The 21433-nt window shown below is 39.1% G+C and overlaps 1 protein-coding gene across 2 annotated transcripts; it reads left to right on the top strand.

Moving 5' to 3' along the window:
- Nucleotides 1-19584, top strand: fyb1b (FYN binding protein 1 b). 2 transcript variants are annotated; one of them, XM_071913533.2, is made up of 19 exons: nt 1-220; nt 5758-6772; nt 9000-9135; nt 9266-9345; nt 9987-10009; nt 10662-10711; nt 11520-11655; nt 11957-12116; nt 12599-12737; nt 12882-12901; nt 13101-13173; nt 15506-15598; nt 16171-16211; nt 16927-17008; nt 17197-17296; nt 18342-18504; nt 18666-18699; nt 18892-18923; nt 19083-19584. In XM_071913533.2, exons 1-19 carry the CDS (start codon nt 218-220, stop codon nt 19103-19105), a joined length of 2403 nt encoding a protein of 800 aa, XP_071769634.1. In that variant the 5' UTR covers nt 1-217; the 3' UTR covers nt 19106-19584. The 2 variants fall into 2 exon arrangements, with proteins under 2 accessions (XP_071769634.1, XP_078145511.1); XM_078289385.1 differs by lacking the exon at nt 15506-15598.
- Nucleotides 19585-21433: the final 1849 nt, after the last annotated feature.

Raw genomic sequence — 21433 nt, 5'->3', positions numbered from 1 at the left:
CTCTCTCTCTCTCACACACACACACACACACACACACACAAACACACACTCACACTCGCTTTATCACACACTTGTTCTCTCTCTCACTCACTACCTCTATCTTTCTCTCTTCGACAGCCACAGAAACTCATTCACATATACAAACACACTCTCCACCACTTTCTCTGGGATCCATCCCCCGGTCAGACAGAGACGCCTGGGATTGTTGTCCTCCATAATGGTGAGTATATCGCTGTTGTTTGCTAAAACTATCCAACCTAATGACTTCCTGAAGAAGAAATACGTAGTGATATTTCTTTAAAGGCAGAAGATCTTTGTTCCATTCTTTTTCATTTTCAGTCCATTGGCAAGACTGAGTGAAAGAAAGCCGTACGAATGGAAATCTTCACTATGCTTCAGCTGGCTATCAATGTCTAAAGTCTTTGCAAGGTGTATATTGGCTACCAATGTATGCAATTATCTCCAATGTGGCTAAATCTGGCTTGTTTGGTTTCCCTTGTGTAGGTCAGGTTGTAGACTACATAGATGTAGACGCTGTAAATTCAAAAGAGCTAAATCTAAAAAGGGCTTTGGACCTTTTCAGAGATGTTTTTCATAATATATGAAGGGCTGTTACAGTATTATTGAGTGGTGATAACTAGTCAGGATGGCTGCTGCTTGAACACCTGTTAATTTGCAGCAGTATTATGACTGCTATAAAACTTAAGTTGACGGTCAGTTACTGGGGGTTTGTGTGTACGTGTGTGTGTGTGTGTGTGTGTGTGTGTGTGTGTGTGTGTGTGTGTCTTTCTATTTATCTTTCTGTCTGTTCATGCAGTGGAATGGCCGAATCACTCATTGTGATTCGGCTCATTTGAAAGTTTTCATTCCAAAACACTAAACATATATACGTATACAGTATATCAGTCATTTTACAAGAGTGGTTGTGACTTTTTTTTTTAAATCATGGATATCTTTTGTAACAACAACTTAATTTACTTAGTTATTCATTTGTTTAAGCGGCAGATGATTTTGTCATTTCAGAGATCACAAATAGGCATTTCAATATGTAGCTTTTCTCAACATGTTTGGGGAAGTTACTGTAGACTAGAGACTAGAGAGGAAAAGCTATTCTATTTTTATTGTGCTCCTGCCACTAACAGTCCTTTGGTCACTGGACTGACTTACAGGCGCTATCTCACTGTTTAAGGCCCATTACATTAAGTCAGTAACTCTGTTGGTATTCAAAACATACTTCAACACATTCTCTGCACTTAGCGTGTAAGTATTAGAGAAGTCACAGTAGGGGCAGTTTTTTTGGTTGTTGTGTCAGCTAGATTGTGCAAGACAACTGTGGCCTCCATTTTTTCACCACAGTGGAAATAAAAATCATGGTTCCTCTTTGGTTTGAGCCAAAGATCCAATTATTTTCTCTTTCATTTCTCAGCAGGTTATCGGACATGTGCTTAATTGCATCGCATGCTTTGCTTATATTTACAGTCAGACAGACAAATTTTGATTGGATCAAACACATTTTGCAACTGTAATAATATATACATTAGTAATAGTGCACAGTTTTAGCATCCATCCATTCAGCCACAGCAGATATTTCACATACTGAGGAACACAGTATGTCACATTAAATATAGTCAACTAAGACCTGTGTATGATTCATAGCTGGCACCAATACGTCCACATTACTACACACCTTGTGAATAGTACTGTAGGTCCATCAAGTAACTGGAAGGCCACTGGTTCAAATCCAGATTATTAAAGATACTTGAGGTGACAGTGACTCTCCCATGAGGACACCTGTGCCCCTGAACAAAACACTGCAGCCAACAGCAGCCAGCACTGCAAAACTGTGGTGCCCTCTGCTCCCCAAAACTTTCCACAAATTGTTTATGCAAAATAAAGGTAACTTTGTCAATCAAAACAAAACAAAAAAGAATGGGTTGTATACAGGGTAAACCTACCTAAACTCAGTTTACCCACCTTTTATATGCAATTTAGAAAATATAGTTGATTTTTGCTTATATTGGTGGTGGTTTGCCTGATGATTACTGATTGGAGATTATAGTTTGCCCATCATTTTATTTACCGCTACATCACTGGTCGTATACTATCAACACTAATAAGAAAATAGATGGTGGACAGCTTAGTAGGTTGACTATCTATTACATTTTATCAAGACAAATCACTGTCTCTTTTCTCACTGCCTTTAGTGGTTCTATTGAGTTCTGACTAGTTTCACTTGTTAAGGTTTAAATAACAAGAAACAATACCTCAACAATCTGTGAGAGTGCTCGTTTTATTTGTTTTGACCCTCACACCAAGATAGATACAGTATTTTACAGATCACAACTCATAGTACTCATTGTTTTGTTAGTATTTCCATAATTAGATAGTATGATCAGGTTTTCAAAAAAATACAACTATAAATCAACTATTTGGAGAAGCAGCAGTTGCAACTGTTTGGAGGAGAACTTATTGGGTAATTTTTTAGTTTACTGCGGTTGAGAAACAGAAGCATGATGAGGGAACTTTGCTGTTTCTTCTCCTCTGAGTTTCAGCAACAGTCTGGTTTAGCAGGCCAAATTATGCCACAGCTATCAGATGCTATAGGCACCATTAAGCCTTGAGATTATACCCCCTTTCCTCTGACCTTATTCTGAAATTACACTGACTTGTCCATCACTCACAAATATCCAGTTGTGGCAGCATTATGATATAATGCTAATTACATTAAGATAGTTCCTTTTTTATGCTTTACTGGCAAGTGCATGTTGTGTAAGTGTTACTGTGTTGAAAAGATTCTGTCTATAGATATCCTAGTTTCTGTGTAACACAGGCCTGACGTTCAGCCATTCAGCTTCACTGGTGTACTTTCCCATGCTGTATAGTTTTCCTTTGCTTACTGCTCTGTTGTAGGAACGGCAGTGGCTGTGTGCTTTCGCTCTTATCTTTACTTCCTGCTATGGGGTTGCTGCAGTGTCTCTAACTCCATTCAAACCAGACTCATTAAACTGGGTGTGGCTGCTGCTGCAACTTAGTCAGTCTACTATATGGCCCTCATTTACACAGCTCAGGACAAAACTTGCCAAAACTTGTGGATGCAACTTGAGGCTTATGAAAAAACTGCCCCATATTGGATCATTCTGCACACCTCTGGGTGCTCAGAGCCTGGGGCAGCTTCCCTTTCTGGTAGTAGTCCCTCTCATGTCATATAAATCACCGGTATAGAGTGTTTTAGGGTAGTAAAGCCATTTAACTGCAAAAGGCTTATTGCTGCAAAGGCTTATTAAACTCCAAAACAGGCGTACTGTATATATGCCAGCTAGATATTAGCTAGGCACCAATGAGTTTTCTCTCTCTCCTTGTTCATATAAATAGCGCACTAGTCCCACTCCTCTACTACAATAAACACCACAAAAACACCTCTTGTTTACTCAGGGTGGAGCATTTGCATGAGGGAAATACATGCTAAATGCTAAATGCGTTTATAACGCTGATAAGCCAGCAGGTGGATGCAACTGACGTCAGCTGGTGGTCTGAAAAATAATAAGGCCCTTCATGTTACCTGTTTCCTCCAAATGCTCACAAGGAACTTATATGAAGCGTTAGTTCAGGCAGGACAGGCAAGTCATGTGCGCCACATCAGCTGAGCCAAACAAACACCAATCATGTTTGACAGATCAACAAGGTGGTCTATTTAAACTGCCAACCCATCATTCTTCTCTGTGGCGCCTACCTGCCACACGCTGCTGTTGCTGGTTATGCTGCTTTCTCTGCTCTGTTCTCTATAGTCCTGAGGGGGGTTTGACTACGCTCAAATCTTTAACGTGCTGGGGCCAAATACAACTGATAACCATTTGTACATAATGGTTTTACTGTCTGATGAGAGAGTTCCTTACTGAACTAATTAGTTTATGGTTGCAGTAAAAGAGTCACCTGTAAGCGTTCTGACATTAAAGTTTATCTACAGTACATTATTATTGAATATTATATTAGAATTTCCATTAAAGTGACAAGTTTTAGGTGATGGAAACCTATTTTGTTTCCAGAGATTCCTATTATTTATTTATTTATTCATTTATTTATTCATTTATGCAGTCCAATAACTCGCAGATTGGTAACTTTCTTCTTGGTGACGCATAACCAGGACAAAAAGAATGGTACTGATTGGCCCATGGGGGGGCTATCATAAGCCCTAGGCTCAGTCCTGCTGCACAATTAATAGTTGAGATGTGACTTGGCACCGATATCTATCTGGACATGGTGATGATTTTTCGTCTTCGTCTCATGAGCCGCAGGTCAGAATGACACAAAACATGGCAATAACAGTTATTGGGTAAGCCTACTTAATTTGCGAAAATCTAATGGATCTGTCCAAAAATGGCCAAGTTATTAATCTATCAATTTTTTTTTATTTGCACAAAAAGTTAAACCGACTGTGAAATCATGACATAATGATCAATCCACTTAAAATTCAACAGGTTGGTCAGAAACATAATTTTAAAGAGATCTAACAAGTCACATGTTGATATGTTGAGATTTGAAGAAAATACAGCCATTTGAACTTATGTTGTGATAATTATAAATGCTGTAATACCCATATTTCCTTGCAGGGGAATTAGGGAACTCTTTGTCACTCTGTGGTAGGGTTAGGGTTTTATATTTTCCCCTTGTAAGGACACAGAATCTAAATTTGTTTTTCTTTTCAAATATAACATTTGCTATTTATTTATGTTGTTAATTCCAAAAATCCCTGCTTATTAAAGCAGATAGACCAAATGTGAGGTTACTAAATACAGGAATGTGGTACCGGTTCTCATCTAAGTAGGCTACGTTGTCCAAATAAGACTTAGCATGTCAGACGAAAGGGCTTTTATTTTGATAAAAAAAGGGAAAGAAAATGCCTGCACACTGGAATGATGCTCTCATTGCTCTCTAGTGTTTGTAGCAACATTTTGACCTCTGTTGTGCTTCATCAGTTTGTTTGGGGTGTCCACCATGCATTGTACAAATTTCCTATTTACATCAACGCTGTTATTGAGTAATCGCACAACCAGGTTCTCTCGCCAGGTGAATTAATGGTCACCATAACCATAATGTAATGAGTAATCCATTATATCGATACAGTGGTTTTTGCTTGTTTGTTTAGTGAAGGTGATAGAGGGTAAATATTAGTACTGTATATTAGTACTTATCAGCATGAGAACACAGGGATAGTATACAGTTGATTCAACTCTCTAAAAACCTCTGCAATTTCTTTCTCTGTTTTCACTAGAAATTCCCTTTGGGAATTAGGTAATCATAGAAATGAATAAATTTTTAAGAGGCTCCAGATCAGAGATTTTTTTGTCAAATCTCTGATCTGGAAATCAGTTGCTTATAATTGAACCTGTCTACAAAGATAGAAGACATCTCTGTCAATCTTATGAACTGTGATTCTTGTTGTTGTTATTTATTTTTATTCCACTTTTGCTTTTGGCAACATTTTCTATCTGTTTTTGGATTCCTGTATATAGAAGTCATTTCTGATTCTGACACTAATAACACATCCTAATCATATTCTTATTTTATGTTAAATTTTGTTTCAGAATCAATTCGTAGTTATGCACAGATTCAGATTTTGACTCAGTTTTCTATATTCTATATTCTATATTCTAAATTCTGATTCTGATTCTGATTCTGATTCTGATTCTGATTCTTATTCTGATTCTTATTCTGATTCTTATTCTGATTCTGATTCTGGTCCTCTCTCATTCCTTCCAGGACAACAAAGCGGATGTAAAGGCCATCATGGCTCGCTTCCAAACTGGCGGGACGAATGGCACTGAGGAGGATTCTCCCCCTGCAGTACGCACCAAACCAGCCCTGCACCCCACCTTATCCTCCGGCCCACCCCTGCACACAAAGAAGCCTGTCTTGGAGAGCCTCTCAGGAAGCGCTATCTCTATTCCCCCAAAACCCGCTTTCCTGAAAAGTACCATCTCCACCAAAAGTGCTCCAGAGGTACGAGAGTTGCCCAAAACAAAAGCCCTGGCTAGCAGGTTTGAAAACACCCAGGAAGACACCACTGGCAACAGCAAACCTTTGATTGCTAATAAGCAGCAGTTACCGTTCAAACCAGCTCTTTCACAGGATGCTGAGACTAAAAGCCCGATACATAAACCTCCCCTCCACAAGCCGTCCCTCAGCTCTACCCTGCCTGACTCCAAGCCTGCCTTTCCTAAACCATCTCCAGGGGTCGCCTCCAACTCCAAGCCCAGCTGGGTGAAGGACGACAGTGGGGGTGCACCATCCATTTCTAGCTCCACACCACCTAAAATACAACAAAAACCAAGCAGCGCTGTTGCAAAGTTACGGGGGCAGAATGAAGAACGGAAAGGAGCTAACATGGATTCTGCAAACAAACCTTTACACACAGCAAACTCTGCCGTTAAACAGTCCAACTTCAGGACTGCTCAGAATGTCTTCAACAAGGACAGGGACAAGACTGACCAATCAGATGGTGACTCGAAAGGAGAGGGGGCCAACAAACTGCCCCTCAGTGCTAGTAACTCCACCCCTCCGCTCAAGCCTCCAGCCAGTAAGAAACCTAGCTTTGTGAGGAGGCCACCAGGCCCCTCTGCTCAGACCAACAGCATTAGTGGGGATGCCACTTCAGGCCCAAAGCGCAACCCCCTCCCCAACAGTTTGGCCTTGGGCCCTGCCCCAGCCAAGCCCAACCGACCCCCCAGAGTCAGCCTGGAGGGTTTCAGACGAGGTGCCGAGGCCTCTGATGACGGTGAGTTGTTTGTCAAATTACTGGCATAATACAGTAATAATGAAAATTATTATTTTGAACAGATTATCTGTTTTTGTTCAAATGGATTGGCAGTGTCACAGTGGAAACGACAAGATTATTTTAAAAACTCCTGCCTAGACTTCACCCTCCGCTCCTAAAGTAATTCAAAGTACTGCTTGTGAGAAGATCTAACCTCAAATCCAGTGAGACAGTGAATATCAGTATTGATACTAGGCCCCCCTCAAATCCATTATCACTTTGTTAGTCATGCCGGTGCAATACATCACGACATTGCCTGTATAGATCTGCCTGGGCTGGCCATGGGCACCACCAAAATATGTTTGATCAATCAATGGCCCACAGAATTCCTAAGCCTAAATGTATTTTTGATCACAATTTCAGTGCCCTTATTAAACTCCAGAAAGCATATTTTGCTTCAGTAGAAAGATAAACTTCTCTGCACAATATAGACAAGGTGGCCCTTTGCTCATTTACTTGCCTATTTTCACCTACTCTGACCAAAACCCCTTACTCTTTGTGGGCCTGTGACATCTGGAATGTTAGACAAAAAACCCGATGGATAATCCCAAAAGTGTAGAGTTCAAAATGAAACCATTGAGCCATGATTAGGGAGGTAATGGGAATCATTTAATGAATTGAAACAAAAAAATTCAATAACCGTATAACTGCTTTTCAGTATACTGTAAGTATTTAAGTATAAGCATAAGCACAAATAGGGCAATGTGTTGAACAACTGTCAACACACTTTCAGGATTTCAGACAGTTGGAAAGCAGAGAGGAGGAGGCATGCAGGGTAGGGAAGTTACAGGAGAGAAAAATCTGGCGGGGTTTGATCGTAGACCAGCAGGGACACACATGTGTCTCCACAGGCAGGAACCACTCAGCTACATCTGGACACACACTGTATTTACAAAGTTTGATCTCCAGGCATTCGATTAAAGTTTGGTACATCTTTGGCCCCCTACTCTTGATCAGAGAGCCCCACCAAATATAATGAATACACAACTGTAAAGGTGTCAGTATATTTGTTCCTACAATCTTTCCAAACTCAGTCAGCCTCCACTGTCGTGAAGTAGAAATGATATATAGTGTTGTAAACAGTTAATGCTCGTGACAAGCTGGGAAAGGGGTTCCTCTTATTTTGTTGTTTCAAATGTATTTCCTTTATTATCACTATCTGCGCTATACAGAACGGCTTCTCTGAAGACATGTGAGAAGTGTGAAAACGGGTTGCTTCACAAGTTACCGTGGTTTCAGTGATGGTGGCGGAAATTTGTAGCCCTATTTGTTTTACCAATTGTATACGTGGATTTAATGGGAATCTACACGTTTTTTTCTCACTTACTGTAATCAGACTTCTTCATGGTGCGTACATGATAGCTACTTAGTCGGTGACAACCCCACCATGGTATGATTTCACAAATACACACACACACACACACACATGCACACACACATGCACACAATACCACTATGAATCCAGACAGAATCATTCAAAATACCTGTAAAATACCAGTATCTGCATGGATTTGCATGCTGTGGTCTCGATAGGCCGCATTCTGTACAAAATTAGTCCAAGTTACAGATGCTGCTGTAATTAGGATCAGATGAAAAACCAAAGTCACAGAAACATACTTGGTTCCTCTAATTCCCCCGGCCAAGTTCCCTGTCCAGTTTCTCCCCCCTCACTGTACCCTCTGACAGCTGAGTTTGTTTCACCACATGGGGAAGTAAGTTCCACCAAACAGGGATAGTTTCTAGTGAGAGGCTCTGTTTTTAGACACACATCTGATCTGAGTTTAGTTTCAGTTTGAGGGAGGTGAGGGCTGACTGTTGGCTGACAGTCACCCTAAAAAGCTGGCAAATATTGGAAAATTGGGGCCCAATATGAAAAATAATTGATCACTCAGCTATTCAAAACCTGCTTTACATAATTATTTGGAAGGTCTGTAATGCCTTCAACTGGGGTTTCTCTCAAGCTCCACACACCACGGATACAGTGTCTTCGTTTTGTGTCTTATGTTATTTTAGACATAGAAAATGAATACACACACACACAGACATATATTCACACACACACACACACACACACACACACACACACACACACACACACACACACACACACACACACACAAGACACTCATACAGGGGCACAGACACCTTAACTTCTCTACTCTCATGCCATGTGTTTGTTGTGTTCAAGGTCCTGGCACCTTGAAGAAGGCCATCGTCCCAACTCCCCTGGCCTCTCACCCCAGTAACCATAGCAACCACGTGACCCCAACCCCACCCTCTAACCCTCCAGCTCCTAGTCTACCCCCGCGACACCCGGGGGCCATGTGAGTGACACACACACACACACACACACACACACAGAAACAGAATACGTATTTTGTAGACAAATGTGTTCCTCCTTATATGCAAACACATTCTGTACAAATTTGTTTGTTTCCTGGCTGTGTTTTTCAGAATCCAACCAGACCCAGATGAGAACTATGATGATGTTGGCTTGATGAACAGCCCTCCGCCCCCGCTGCCACCCTCCACAGGTACTGTAACACTCTTCCTATCCTAAAAATGTAATGGGGCTTATAAAGGTTGTTATGGTTATCGTGCAGCAAGGCAATGGCTGTTTTCAGCTTTTTACCATCACAGGAAGACAGAGGTGTAATGCAGAACTGTGTACCCTATTTACATATTAGATGTCGCACACACACACACACACACACACACACAAGGAAGAAAGCACATTACTCAGTAGATTATGGCTGGGCCAGTAGTCTGCTTTGGTCACTGATACCAAATGAAGCTAAAATGACTTTTTACTTTGGGTTGGTTATTTGAACGTCCTTTGCTTTGTATATATTGGTTGACGCAAACGTTTGACTTAGGGCTTGTTCAGACAGGACACGGAACAGCCTCTCTCTCTCTCTTTTTCCCTCTCTTTCTCTCTCTTTTTTGCTTAAAATGTCGTTTTTTGTCAGTACTTCAGGAGTTTAAGTTAAGGTCTTGTTTTGAATACTGTCCATTATGTAAGCTTTCACTGCCCACTGAATGGCCTATTTTTGTTTTACATAATGCAGAAAAATAGGCGGATAAAATGCCTAGGCAGTGAAGTGAGTCAGATGGATGAGTATTTCACATGAGTCAGATTCTTTTGTAATGATGATTCAGTGTCCCTCTTCTCCAGGTCATCCGAGTCAGAGGGCAAAGGTGAGACTTGTTAAATTACACACATAAATACAGATTTGCATGCAGGCACTTGAACACACACACACACACACACACACACACACGCACACAGACACACACACACACACACACACACACACACACATAAACACATATAAGTGTGCATCTGCACTCACACAGACACGATTTGGATGGATATTTCTAAATATCTGTAATTTCAGTGTGTTCTGTCAAGATAATCTTTAGTTTGATAAGATTAAGGTTTAATGATTGCAATGATGAAACTAGGTCATTGCAGCAGGATATAGTAAAAACATACAGCCATGAAAAATAGAATATAAATATAAATAAGAATCAAGCAAATGTGGGTATTGTAAGCATACTCAATTGACAATTCCACACCAGAACATATTACTGTAAGTATTGATGTACCTGGATAAGAGTATGAAAAAAGTTTGGATTACCACATTAAATTGGTGTGGAAAGTAGCACCAGTAATCCAGTAATAGCAGTAAATTATTTATATATATATATATATATATATATATATGAGAAAATGAAGAAAAGAATATATGAAAATTACATCATACAGTATATACACAATGTTCATTATTACATATGAAACTAATTCCAGTTTTTACTGATGTTTTTATTAATGTCTTCACTAATCCAGGAAGAGCCTGACAGTGACGGTGAAATGTATGAGGATCTTGATGAACGATGGTGAGAGAAGGAGCTGTTTCCACCAATACCACCTAAACCTTTTAGCTTTACCTTCCATGCTACACCTGCTCCAAAACACTGGAACTAAGTTGTCTTTAAGTGTGGTTTGGATTCAGAATAATTTGCCTGTTTATGGATAAAGTAGTAATATGCTTATTTAATGAGCCTGGTCCGAGGCTTAGTCTCTATTTGAGTCCAACGCTGAAAAGAGGAAACCTGCTATACACTAACTTAGTCTAACTTAGTCTCTACAGTATGTCCTTCACTGACACTTACATTGTAAGCAATTGTTTAAGGCATGCTGTGGAGTCAACGATTTATTTCTGCATTGGTTTAATCTCTATTCAGCTGTTCCCACCAGCGACCTTACCTTCACCAACACCGCTCCCTGGTGGTTGTTTTTCAGCATTACAATAATTCACTGATTCTCACTCTCTTACACTTTCTCTCTATAGATGAAAATGAAAGAAGCAGAAAAAAATTGGAAATAGTAGGCTGGCAGGGTACACACATATAGATTTCTCTCAAAACCCTATATTTTTAGATCATTAGAGAACCAAATCCAAGCATCCATTTTGTATTTTTATAGCGTATTAAGATATTAGCCATGTGGACATTTAGATATTTGGACAGTATTTAGACAGTTTCCACTGTCAACACACTGTAAAATGGTTTGTAACTGTTGTCTTGCTAGCAAGTTGTATCTTGCAAGTCCATGTGTTTATCTATCACTGTTTTCTATCAATCTTTCACACACACACTCACTCTCTGTATTGCTCACTGTCTCATGCTCTCCCTCCCTCTAAAGGGAAGCGGCCGACATGAAGGAACAAGAAAAGAAGAGAGAGAAAGAGGAGAAGGAAGAGAAAAAACGACTGGAAGCTGAGAGGAAGGAACAGAAGGAACGAGAGAAGAAAGAACAAGATGCCAGAAAGAAATTCAAAGTGAGTGAACAAGACTGCAACTGTTAGCTAAACTTGTTCTGAGGCCCTGAAAACACATATAACTAATTTCTGTTTCCTGAGCTCTTTCATATCCATCTTCACTTTGCACATGTGTGCGTTTGTCTTCGTGTTTTTAGTTGTATTTTTGTCCTTTGTTGCTCTGTAAAGGACTTTGTGACAAACCTGTTTTGTTAAGTCACTTAAGCAAATACATTTAATTTGATAACTACATGTATTTTCTTCACTGTGTGTGTGTTTTTGTGTACGTTTGTCTGTGTGTGTGTGTGTGTGTGTGTGTTAGTTGGTCGGCCCCCTGCAGGTGCTCCACAAAGTGAAGGCTCGTGTGGACAGCCGAAGCACTAAGACAGACGTGGCTCTGAAGCAGGGAGACTGGGTGGACATCCTCCGAGTCCAGGGCAACCCAGAGGGTAAATGGTTGGGACGGACACAGGACGGATCCTGTAAGTTCTCACCTTGGTCCCTCATCACTCCCTGCTCTCTTATTCATCAGTTTCTCCCCACTTCTCTTTGTCTTACCTCAACATCTTTACTGTAATCTCCCTTTTTTCTTCCTCACTGTCCTTTCCATCCTACCTGCAAATATTGGATATAGCTGGTAATTACACTTCCTATTCCTCAACCCAGTTGTTTATCCTTCGCCTATTATAACACTGAATGAACTTGCTGCATCGTCTCATCTTTTTCCTCCTCTCTCATCAACCATTCTCTTTTCCTTTATCAGTTTCTTCCATCTCCCCCTTTCCCTCCTCCATTCATTCCTTCCTCATCTGCTTTGTCCTGTTGTTACTTTCTGGCTGAGCTGCAAACCCGGGACTCAATTATAAGCAATACATGATTTTTTTGTTTGACAAGAAAACAATAACCCCTGCATGCATGTGAATGGTAACGTGTGTATGTTGGTGTGTGACTGTGTGTGTCGCAGTTGGCTATGTGAAGACTACTTCCGTGGACATCGACATCGAGAGTTTGAAGAATCAGGGAGCTTCTCTTCCCACCCAGCAGGACTATGAACCCGACATCTACGATGACATAGATTCGGCCTCTCAAGACAACTTTAACAGGTACGAGGAATATGAAACAATATTTTCTTACAATGAAAGAGAATCTGCCTTGATTTCATTTTGTTTCTAAGAATACAGATAACCTGGACTGTTACTAAATGAAGCAGACTTTAACACTTATATCACAAATTCTTCTCTCTACAGTGGGATCAAAGGACCGGGAGGTATGCTTCAAAACCTAATACAATGATAGTTTTAACTTTGAAGTGACTTTCTAAGTAAACATTCTTTACATTCACTTCAACCCAAAGAGTTTTACTGAGATGAACAATATCGCCAATCATGTGTTCTAACTGTAATTTGGCAGCGTGTTGTATCTGTAGCTGTTGTAGCTGTAGTTTCCTCTGTGTTGTTGTTCTGTAGTGGTTCTGCCCCCGCCGCCCGATGAGGACGGAGAGATCTATGATGATGTCGTTGATCCAAGCCTGGATGTCAGGTGAGAACGGATGTGTGAATGAATAGAGAACAGGATGGATTTACATTTACAATGAATGGATGGATGGATTTACAGTACATAGTCATTTAGCGGATGCTCTCTTCCAGAGTGACTTAAAATGAGTCCATCATTAGAATAAGCTTAAAGACCCCATGAAGTGGCATCTTTACTTGACATAATGCAGTGAGGGATCGTTCAAAAGTCTAAACCAATGGAATATCTGGGAGAGAAAGGCAGTTTGATTTGATGGGAGGGGTGCCGAGGGGCGGGATTGTTCAAAAATCTGACGGTTTTATTGGTTGGAATTTATATTTATGCCTACTGGTGCAGCATGAGGTCACCATTAAAGATACACTGTTTTCCAGGAAGTAAAAGTAATGGGAGTTCATCTCATGGGGACTTTAAACTCCTAGATCACCAAAAGTACCAGCACAGAATACTAATGCGTGTGTGGGTCAAAGCCACAGCAGCCTGACAACAGATGTAACAAATATTCCTGTGTCCCTAGAATAATCCTGTATGATAGTGAAGTGCTAAGAGCTAGAGACCTTAAGAAACAAGCTTGGAGCCAAAGGGGCGATTTTGGGCGAATATGAGTATTATATATCAATTGAAAGGTCTCAGTGAGATCTTTTCAGTGCCAAAAGGACACAACTGAAATTATGACCCATAAGTTTTAATTAAACAAAAACTGAAAGCCGTAACAGTAAAAGTAGGGTTTTGTTTGCTGCCAAAAGGGCGTAACTGCACTTACGCCCTTTTGACACCAAGCAAAACCCCACTTTTGACACTGAACAAGCATTGTGGGTAGAGGATTCTAACAGTACTTAGGTCAACTCAAAATGCATGCTGACGTAAGTAATGCTAGCATGGCAGCATGATCACATCATTTTTAGTATCCTATTCATATCCTAATTAATATTCTAGGTCAATATTAGATGAATGTAAATATGTTAATATTCCCATGAAATACTTAGGGCTATAGATTCAAAATGTTATTTTATAATGTTAGGAGTGTGAACTGGTCAAGATGAGCTCTGGTAGTAAGACTGCTGGTAGCTGAAGTTCTCCCTCAGTGTTATGAGGAGTTTTACAGGTCATCAACAGGTGATGTGTCCTGGGACACATACAAAAATGTATTATACTAGCAAAAGAAAAAAAAAGTAGTAGTTTAGAATCAAAAGTAGTTTCTTATGTCCATAGAGGTTTATTAAAAAGGTTTATTAAAAGTTTTTAACAGAAAAAATGTATCAATCAATTTGATATGTTCCATGTAGCCTACAATTTTAAAGGCCTTGGTGAAAGTTGCTGAGCATTACTTCAAGATAAAGATATTCATTCTGATCTTGTTTTATATTTCAGTGTTGATTGAAGTGTAATTGCTAGATCTGTATTAAAATGAATGTGTTTTACAATTGTTTACTTACATACGCTCATATTATGCATGGCTGTATTGGGACAATGTTTGTGCCAAAAAGGCGTATTTCACTCTTTTGCCATTTTTAAAAAAGTTAACAAATATAATTCAACTTAAACTATAGCAGTATTGTTTTTATAGTAATGCTCAATCTGATAACACAAAAAGTTAAAATATTGTGCTTAGTATGTGGTAACGGCAGCTGATCCAAGTTTGATCAAAATTTGTTTTGGCTCTCCTGTAAAATCTACTATAACGCACTTACGCCCCTTTGGCTCCAAGCCCTCGATTTGTGATAAAGTGCGACCTGCTTGGCTCTTGGTGAAGCCAGCATGCAAGACAAAATAGTAGTGGTAAATTGACTCACTCAGGATTAGAACCTGGGCTCTCTGGCTTAGTAAACTTATACTTTCCCAACCAAAACTCAAAGTGATGCACCCTGGCACCCTTTTCATTTTTGGGAGAGTTTATGGACATTTTTGGAACCGACTTACAGAGTGACTTATAATAGCTGCTGGTCACAAGAAGATAGAATGTTTTTGTTTTTTTCTTAGGAGGATTTAATAGTAAGTAGAGACAGAAGATACAGGAGAGGGGAATGTGATATGATATGGATGTATGGAAAGAATGATGGATGAAATAGTATAATAATTCTGACCTACAAGGGTGATGATGCTGTAGTACAGGTACGGACATAATATGAATGACATCATGTATTCATATTACACATGCATGTAGTGTGAGATGAAAGACAAACTATTCACATGCAACAGACGAAGGAAAGGAAAATGACACTGGTATATGTATGTGGATGAATGAGAGAGATAGGAATGGAGAAAGGTGTAGAGGAAGAAATGCAAAAGGGAAAGAGAAAAAGAAATTCAAATCTTTTCATCCTTGATTGGCCCTCTGAAGCCCTTCTAGTCCCCTGGACCCCAAGTCTACTCCTAAGTCCCGTGGCTTCCTGTGGATGTTTGAGAGGAGGAAACCTCCTGCCAGCACTAATGAGTAAAATACACTCAGTAGTAAGACTGATCAGAGATCTACTGTCCACTGTTCTAATCCTTAACCTTTCAACCTTTACCAAGCGATTGCTTTGGGATGAAGTTGCCCTTTAATGTTGAGGGTGTCACTTCTCCACTCCATTCTCTCACCCCAAATCAGCATCTGGGCAACTTCACCCCTTTCTCAATAACCTCGAAGGACTTTAATTGGCAAATTGATCACTCCCTGACCAATCAAACAGGCTGAAATCTAACTCCAGTGTTGAATGGTTGGTTGTTGAATTACAATCAATGTTGCTGATTGTTAGTCAACTTACTAATCATCAAAAGTCATTTGCATGTCTGTTAATTGATGTATGACTGTTGATTTAATCGGAAAATCAGAAAAGGAATTATCTGCTAACAGGCTAAAAGCAAGTTAAGTGCACTCATTAAATATGTGATGATTTATTAATATAATTGTGAACTTGTGCTGCTGACTGATTTGAATCATCAATGCCATTAACCCACCTTTAACAAATGATATTGCAAAAATTATGTTTTAACATTTTAATCTTTATGCTTTGTTCATGTCAGAGTGCCTCCACCCAGCCAGTTCACTGCAGAGGGGAATTCAGGTATCATTTACTTTTATAATACTATACTATAATGCTTTGAGTGGAAGTTTTAATGAAAAGAACACAGGTTTATTAGAAAAAAGACCAGAAGTAAGTTGAATCTTTGAATCTGTCCTCCCTTGGCTTTTCTTTTTGTTTCTTTAAAAATACAACACACACACTTGCTGGTAGGAATCAAATCCCCAGATGGGCTAAAGAAATCTGAGGTGCCCTAAATTACTTTTGAAGTGCCCTTGAGCAAGGCACTGAACCCCCAACTGCTCTCCAACCCTCCCTCCTGCAACTATTACAATTGCTGTATAAAATTGTGTTCTTGGTTAACTTGCCTGAGTAAATAAGGTCCCCTCTACACCTGGCATTATTAGACGTCTTGTATCGTATTGTGTGTAGATATAATTTAACTGGATTACATTCACACCTGACATTAAAATGGCACACAGTATTAAAATTGACAGTAAACACCTCATCCTGCTTGTTCCCCACCCACATATACCCACACAATCCATTTTTGACTAGTATGTTACTATCCAAGCTTGTAATTTATGTGGTCAAATGTGTCCCTGACCACCTCTGGAGAAGCTTTGGTTGACTGCATTTCCATCTGTGTTTTTTTATGTTAATGTTTGCTGAAAATTTGATGTTAATGCCAGGTTTAAAGGGGATCTTAAGAGTTAAAAAATATCACCTCACTGACTTTCTTTGTGTGTTCCCATAGATCACTCAGGAGCAGTAATTGATGATGATATATATGATGATGTTGACTCTCAAAGCTACCCTCCTCTTCCACCTCTCAGCAGGTACCATGAAAACAGCCTCAGAACAAATCAACCTTGGTGCAATGAGCAACTGTGTACAGTAGATTCATGATTCCAACTGTCAGAGGACATTTTTTGGGTTAAACATTTTACTCAAGTCTGAATAAATTGGATTCTTTTAGTTGTCGGCATCCCCCTTCTCACTGCAATATCTTTATTTCCCTCTTCAGCCTCCCAAACATGAAAGCCAAATCCAAGAATGAGGACATCGATCCAAAGAAACAGAAAAAGTTTGAGAAAGAGGAGAAGGACTTCAGGAAAAAGTTTAAAGTTTGTCTCTCTAATCTGTGATCATGTTTGTTTGTTGTTGTTGTTGTTGTTTTTTTTATACATCCTTTATGTATTCAGTCCTCTGCCTCAAACTGCCAGGATCACACTTAGGCCCATATTGATAAAAGCCCACAGTAACAGGACTGTAACGCACAAAATCTGGTAATTTGAATTTATTCCTAAATTTTACCAGAGCTGTGATTGTCATGACGCAGTCATATTACTGGAAGCTTATTCTCAGCGATAGCACAGGTGACAAAATTAATTACAACATTGATAAATCAAAATGTTAACTAATCATTACATATTTAACAACCACTGTGATTATCCCTGCCTGTGTGAGCTGCAACAAGCCATGAGTGATGACTGACAAGATTTTATTATTTGGTCAATACAAATTATTAGCCACACTAGCCACACAGATTAGAGGGAACATCTTGAATGCTCCCCCTTTTTTTTTTTTTTTAGACATTGCGTCCAAAGAAATTTCTGGTGATTTTTGTTTGAACTTTGCTCTCTGTTATTACGGTAAAATTTCCATATTTGGTCTCATTTAGGTTAAGGGATAGCAAGTGCTGCACCTTGGCCAATTGTTGCACATGCTGAATGTTTTCTTTATCTTAATCAGAAATAATCAATTCAAATACACTGTCTGACTAGAGCAGATGGTATTTTTTGGTGTGCATTGGTGGCATTGGTGTGCTTGCATTGTATGTGTTTCTACTTATGTGTTGATTATGCATGCATAAATTAAAACCAATGTAGTTATCCCCTGTTTTTGCTACCTGATGAACTTTTAATCAATGAATTAACAAAAGTTTATGTTGTAACAACAACCAATAGTCACGATCTATTTTCATTTCATTTCAATATGTTGGAGTCACAGAATCCTTGCAGCAACACAAGTGCATACAGTCTGGTGCTGGCATTATACTGGCTCTCTGTAACATCTGAACAGGACAAAGCAATTTGTTTTGTTTCTTCATAGTCAAAATCTTTTTAGTTACTATGTCTTTTTTTTTATTTTTTTTTAAATAAATTTCAGTATGACGGGGAGATACAGGTGCTGTACCAGGTGACCATCAATCCCACATTGACTAATAAGAAGTGGAGTGGGAAAGACTTGGCAATCAAACCAGGGGAAATACTTGATGTTATTGTTAAACCTGTGGACAACAAACTGGTCTGTCGGAATGAAGAGGGCAAGTGTGAGTATCTATGTATGTATGTATGCGTGTATGTATGTAGGCCTATATCTATCTATCTGTCTCTGTCTTTTCGTACATATTTTCTTTTCGTCGGTACGTCTGTGTGTCGGTCTATCTGCCTGAGATGAAGAAAAATAATAAACTATCATATTCTTTTCCAGTTGGCTATGTTTTGACCAGCCACATTGTCATGGAGTAAGTACAACACACAGACACACACACAAACACACACACACACACACACACACACACACACACACACAAACACACACACACACACACAAACACACACACACAGACATACAGAGAGACAGAGAGACTAAACAATATGCTGTTGATGTGATGCTGATGTTCTACATTGATCATTTTCTCTTTAATTGTTTCCAGAGATGCTGATATCTACGATGATATTGGAGATGGTATGTTTTGAAGTTAAACACCGTCCAAAATACTGAGATGAAGTTAATCGTTTATAGGAGGTTATGCTGTTATGTTGATGTGAAGACACATTCAGGAGCTGAAAAAAGGTGTTTATTCTATTGCAAATCTTTATAATCAATAATATAATTTCTTTTCAGATTCCATCTATGACAACGATTGAAAAACTTACTTACTGTCTTGCAATGGCTTTATCAGTCTGTATGTTTTATATCTTTATTTTGTATATTATTTATTTTGTTTATTGATGGCATATACTGCTTACTTTACTTACTGTAAGTCATCTGAACAATGTGATCCTTCTATGTATTGTTTCTTCAAAAAAAGAAAAACAAAACCCATTGTTTTATGTTGCTATGTTAGTTGTAACATCAAAGATAGGGAACATTTGTTGGAACAGCAGTATTTGGATATCTCTGTTTGCTTTTATGTTTTCTTCTTTCATTTTTTTTTTCCTTTTGGATTGGCTCCAGATTTGGTTCTGCATTTGCCAGCAGAGTATATAAAGTCTTGTTTTGTCACGAGAAATGTGTACTTTTATTCATTTTGCATTCATGCTTTTCCTGTGGCAGTAGATGTGATGAATTGAAATTTGCAATCTTAAATGGGTGGATAAATGAATTAAATCAAAGTTGTAAACTAGTTACTGCTTTGTCTGCTAATTATTGCACATGCCGTAATTGGTACATGACTTAACTATCTGTTAAGTGTATTTGCAAAGCGAACTGAAATCTTAACAGTTGCTAAGATAACCCTGGCTGCTTTGTCTGATTTGAGCATAAAACAATTAATGTAAAGATCCAACATGTAGACTAAAAAACTTTTACTACCAAAACGCATCTGACATACTATGTACACACAATCAGATTTGGAAATTGTGGTTGATTTGTGAACCACACCCTAAGCTACACATGTTGTGTGAATCCAGTTTACTTAAGACTTTAGAGAGAAATTATTTTGGAAAACAATTTCTTTGTAGGCATATATTTAAGGAAATCTATGTGTTCGAGTTCATGTATCCTAAGACTTAAGCATATTTCAAATGTTTAATATGCTAATCAAAGTTGAAAAGTATTAGTAATGTAAAGTAATAGTCCACCAAAAAAAGAAAATGTTGTCATTACCTACTCACCCTCATGTCAGTCAAAACACAGGTGAAGTTTGTATGTCCACATAGCACACAGCAAGTTAGATAGCACTGCTCAGTATCAGCCTTCTCCAACAACTAGTGGTCAGGTCCTTTTGAGTTCCGAAAAGATCACAATGACCATACTCCACACAACTCATGCATCATAATCCAAGTGTTCTGAAGACAATGACTGCACTATGGGTCCAAAAGTCCAATATTTACCTTGTTCCAGCCAAGTATGTATCGACATTTCAAATGTACCCATAAAGTGGTCGACCGACCGACCGACCGACTGACAATAACATCCATAGATCCCCTGCTGTCGCTGGGCTATACAAACATTGAAAATGCAAGTGCTTTGTCTGTGTCTAATCCATGACAAAAGCCACTGTTACACACAACTATATGCCTTTATTCCACCATCAATATCATAACATAAAATCTTCACATCAAAATGAACAGACTATATAAGTTAAAGCCGCAATATGCAACTTTTTCAAATTAAAACAATAAATAAACAGGATATATTATATTAGCAGTGCACGTCTGTTTGTGACCCTGTGTGTACATGCCAGAATCCCCTGGTTGCCTGAAACTGGCTTTTCAGTGACGTTGAGGACACTGAGCTGTTATTGAGTAGCTCAGATGTGGACATGAAGGTGGAGCTAGCAGCCACAGTGCAGGGAAGTCATACCAACAACTAGTAGAAAGCAGTAAGAAATTAAAGTACAGCAACACTAACATTGGCATTGTTTTTTCTGTAACGCCCATGATGGCTTATTGCATGCTGGTTACCTCAGCCAGATGCTTTTCAAGGTAGACAGCTCGGCAAGATGAGTGACAAGTGTTGGAGCGTGAACTTGACCAACTGAGGAGGAGCGCAGGGCAAGGAAAGACGTTGCTGCCTCAAGGCAAAAACCTGCATATTGTTACCTTTAAGATAAATGATTCTTAAACATTACAAGACTAATATCTTAACAGAGCTAATATCTTAATGGCACCCATATTAGAGGTGTGGAAAGAAAGAAATTAATCAGTATGGCAAAGGGGATAATGTTTTAAATAAGTTGAAGTAGTTAAATAAGTTGAGATCCACCATAAAAAATGTCTTTTGGCATGTATGCAATCACATTAGTCCCGTCTCACAGCATATTAGTACTCATAGGCATGGGGCCTAATTCCTAATTGGATTCCATGTTCTTAATCTGATTACTCAAAATGCCCTTCTGCATTATTCATAACATGAACTGCACTTGTTAAAAGCTGAATATCTCGATCTTACATGCCTGTCATATACTGTAAATCACAAGCCTACTTTGATTTTAACATGTGAACATCAACTATGAAGCTGTGAGCACCTGT

Source organism: Centroberyx gerrardi, chromosome 2 (assembly GCF_048128805.1).
Source record: "Centroberyx gerrardi isolate f3 chromosome 2, fCenGer3.hap1.cur.20231027, whole genome shotgun sequence".
Taxonomy (NCBI): Eukaryota; Metazoa; Chordata; class Actinopteri; order Beryciformes; family Berycidae; genus Centroberyx; species Centroberyx gerrardi.
This window is presented reverse-complemented; position numbering and strand designations above follow the sequence as displayed.

Coding starts and splice junctions, on each gene's coding strand:
- fyb1b (XM_071913533.2), top strand. Junction 16,212..16,926: donor CACTGCAGAGGGGAATTCAG/GTATCATTTACT, acceptor GTGTTCCCATAG/ATCACTCAGGAGCAGTAATT. Junction 17,297..18,341: donor ACTTCAGGAAAAAGTTTAAA/GTTTGTCTCTCT, acceptor AATAAATTTCAG/TATGACGGGGAGATACAGGT.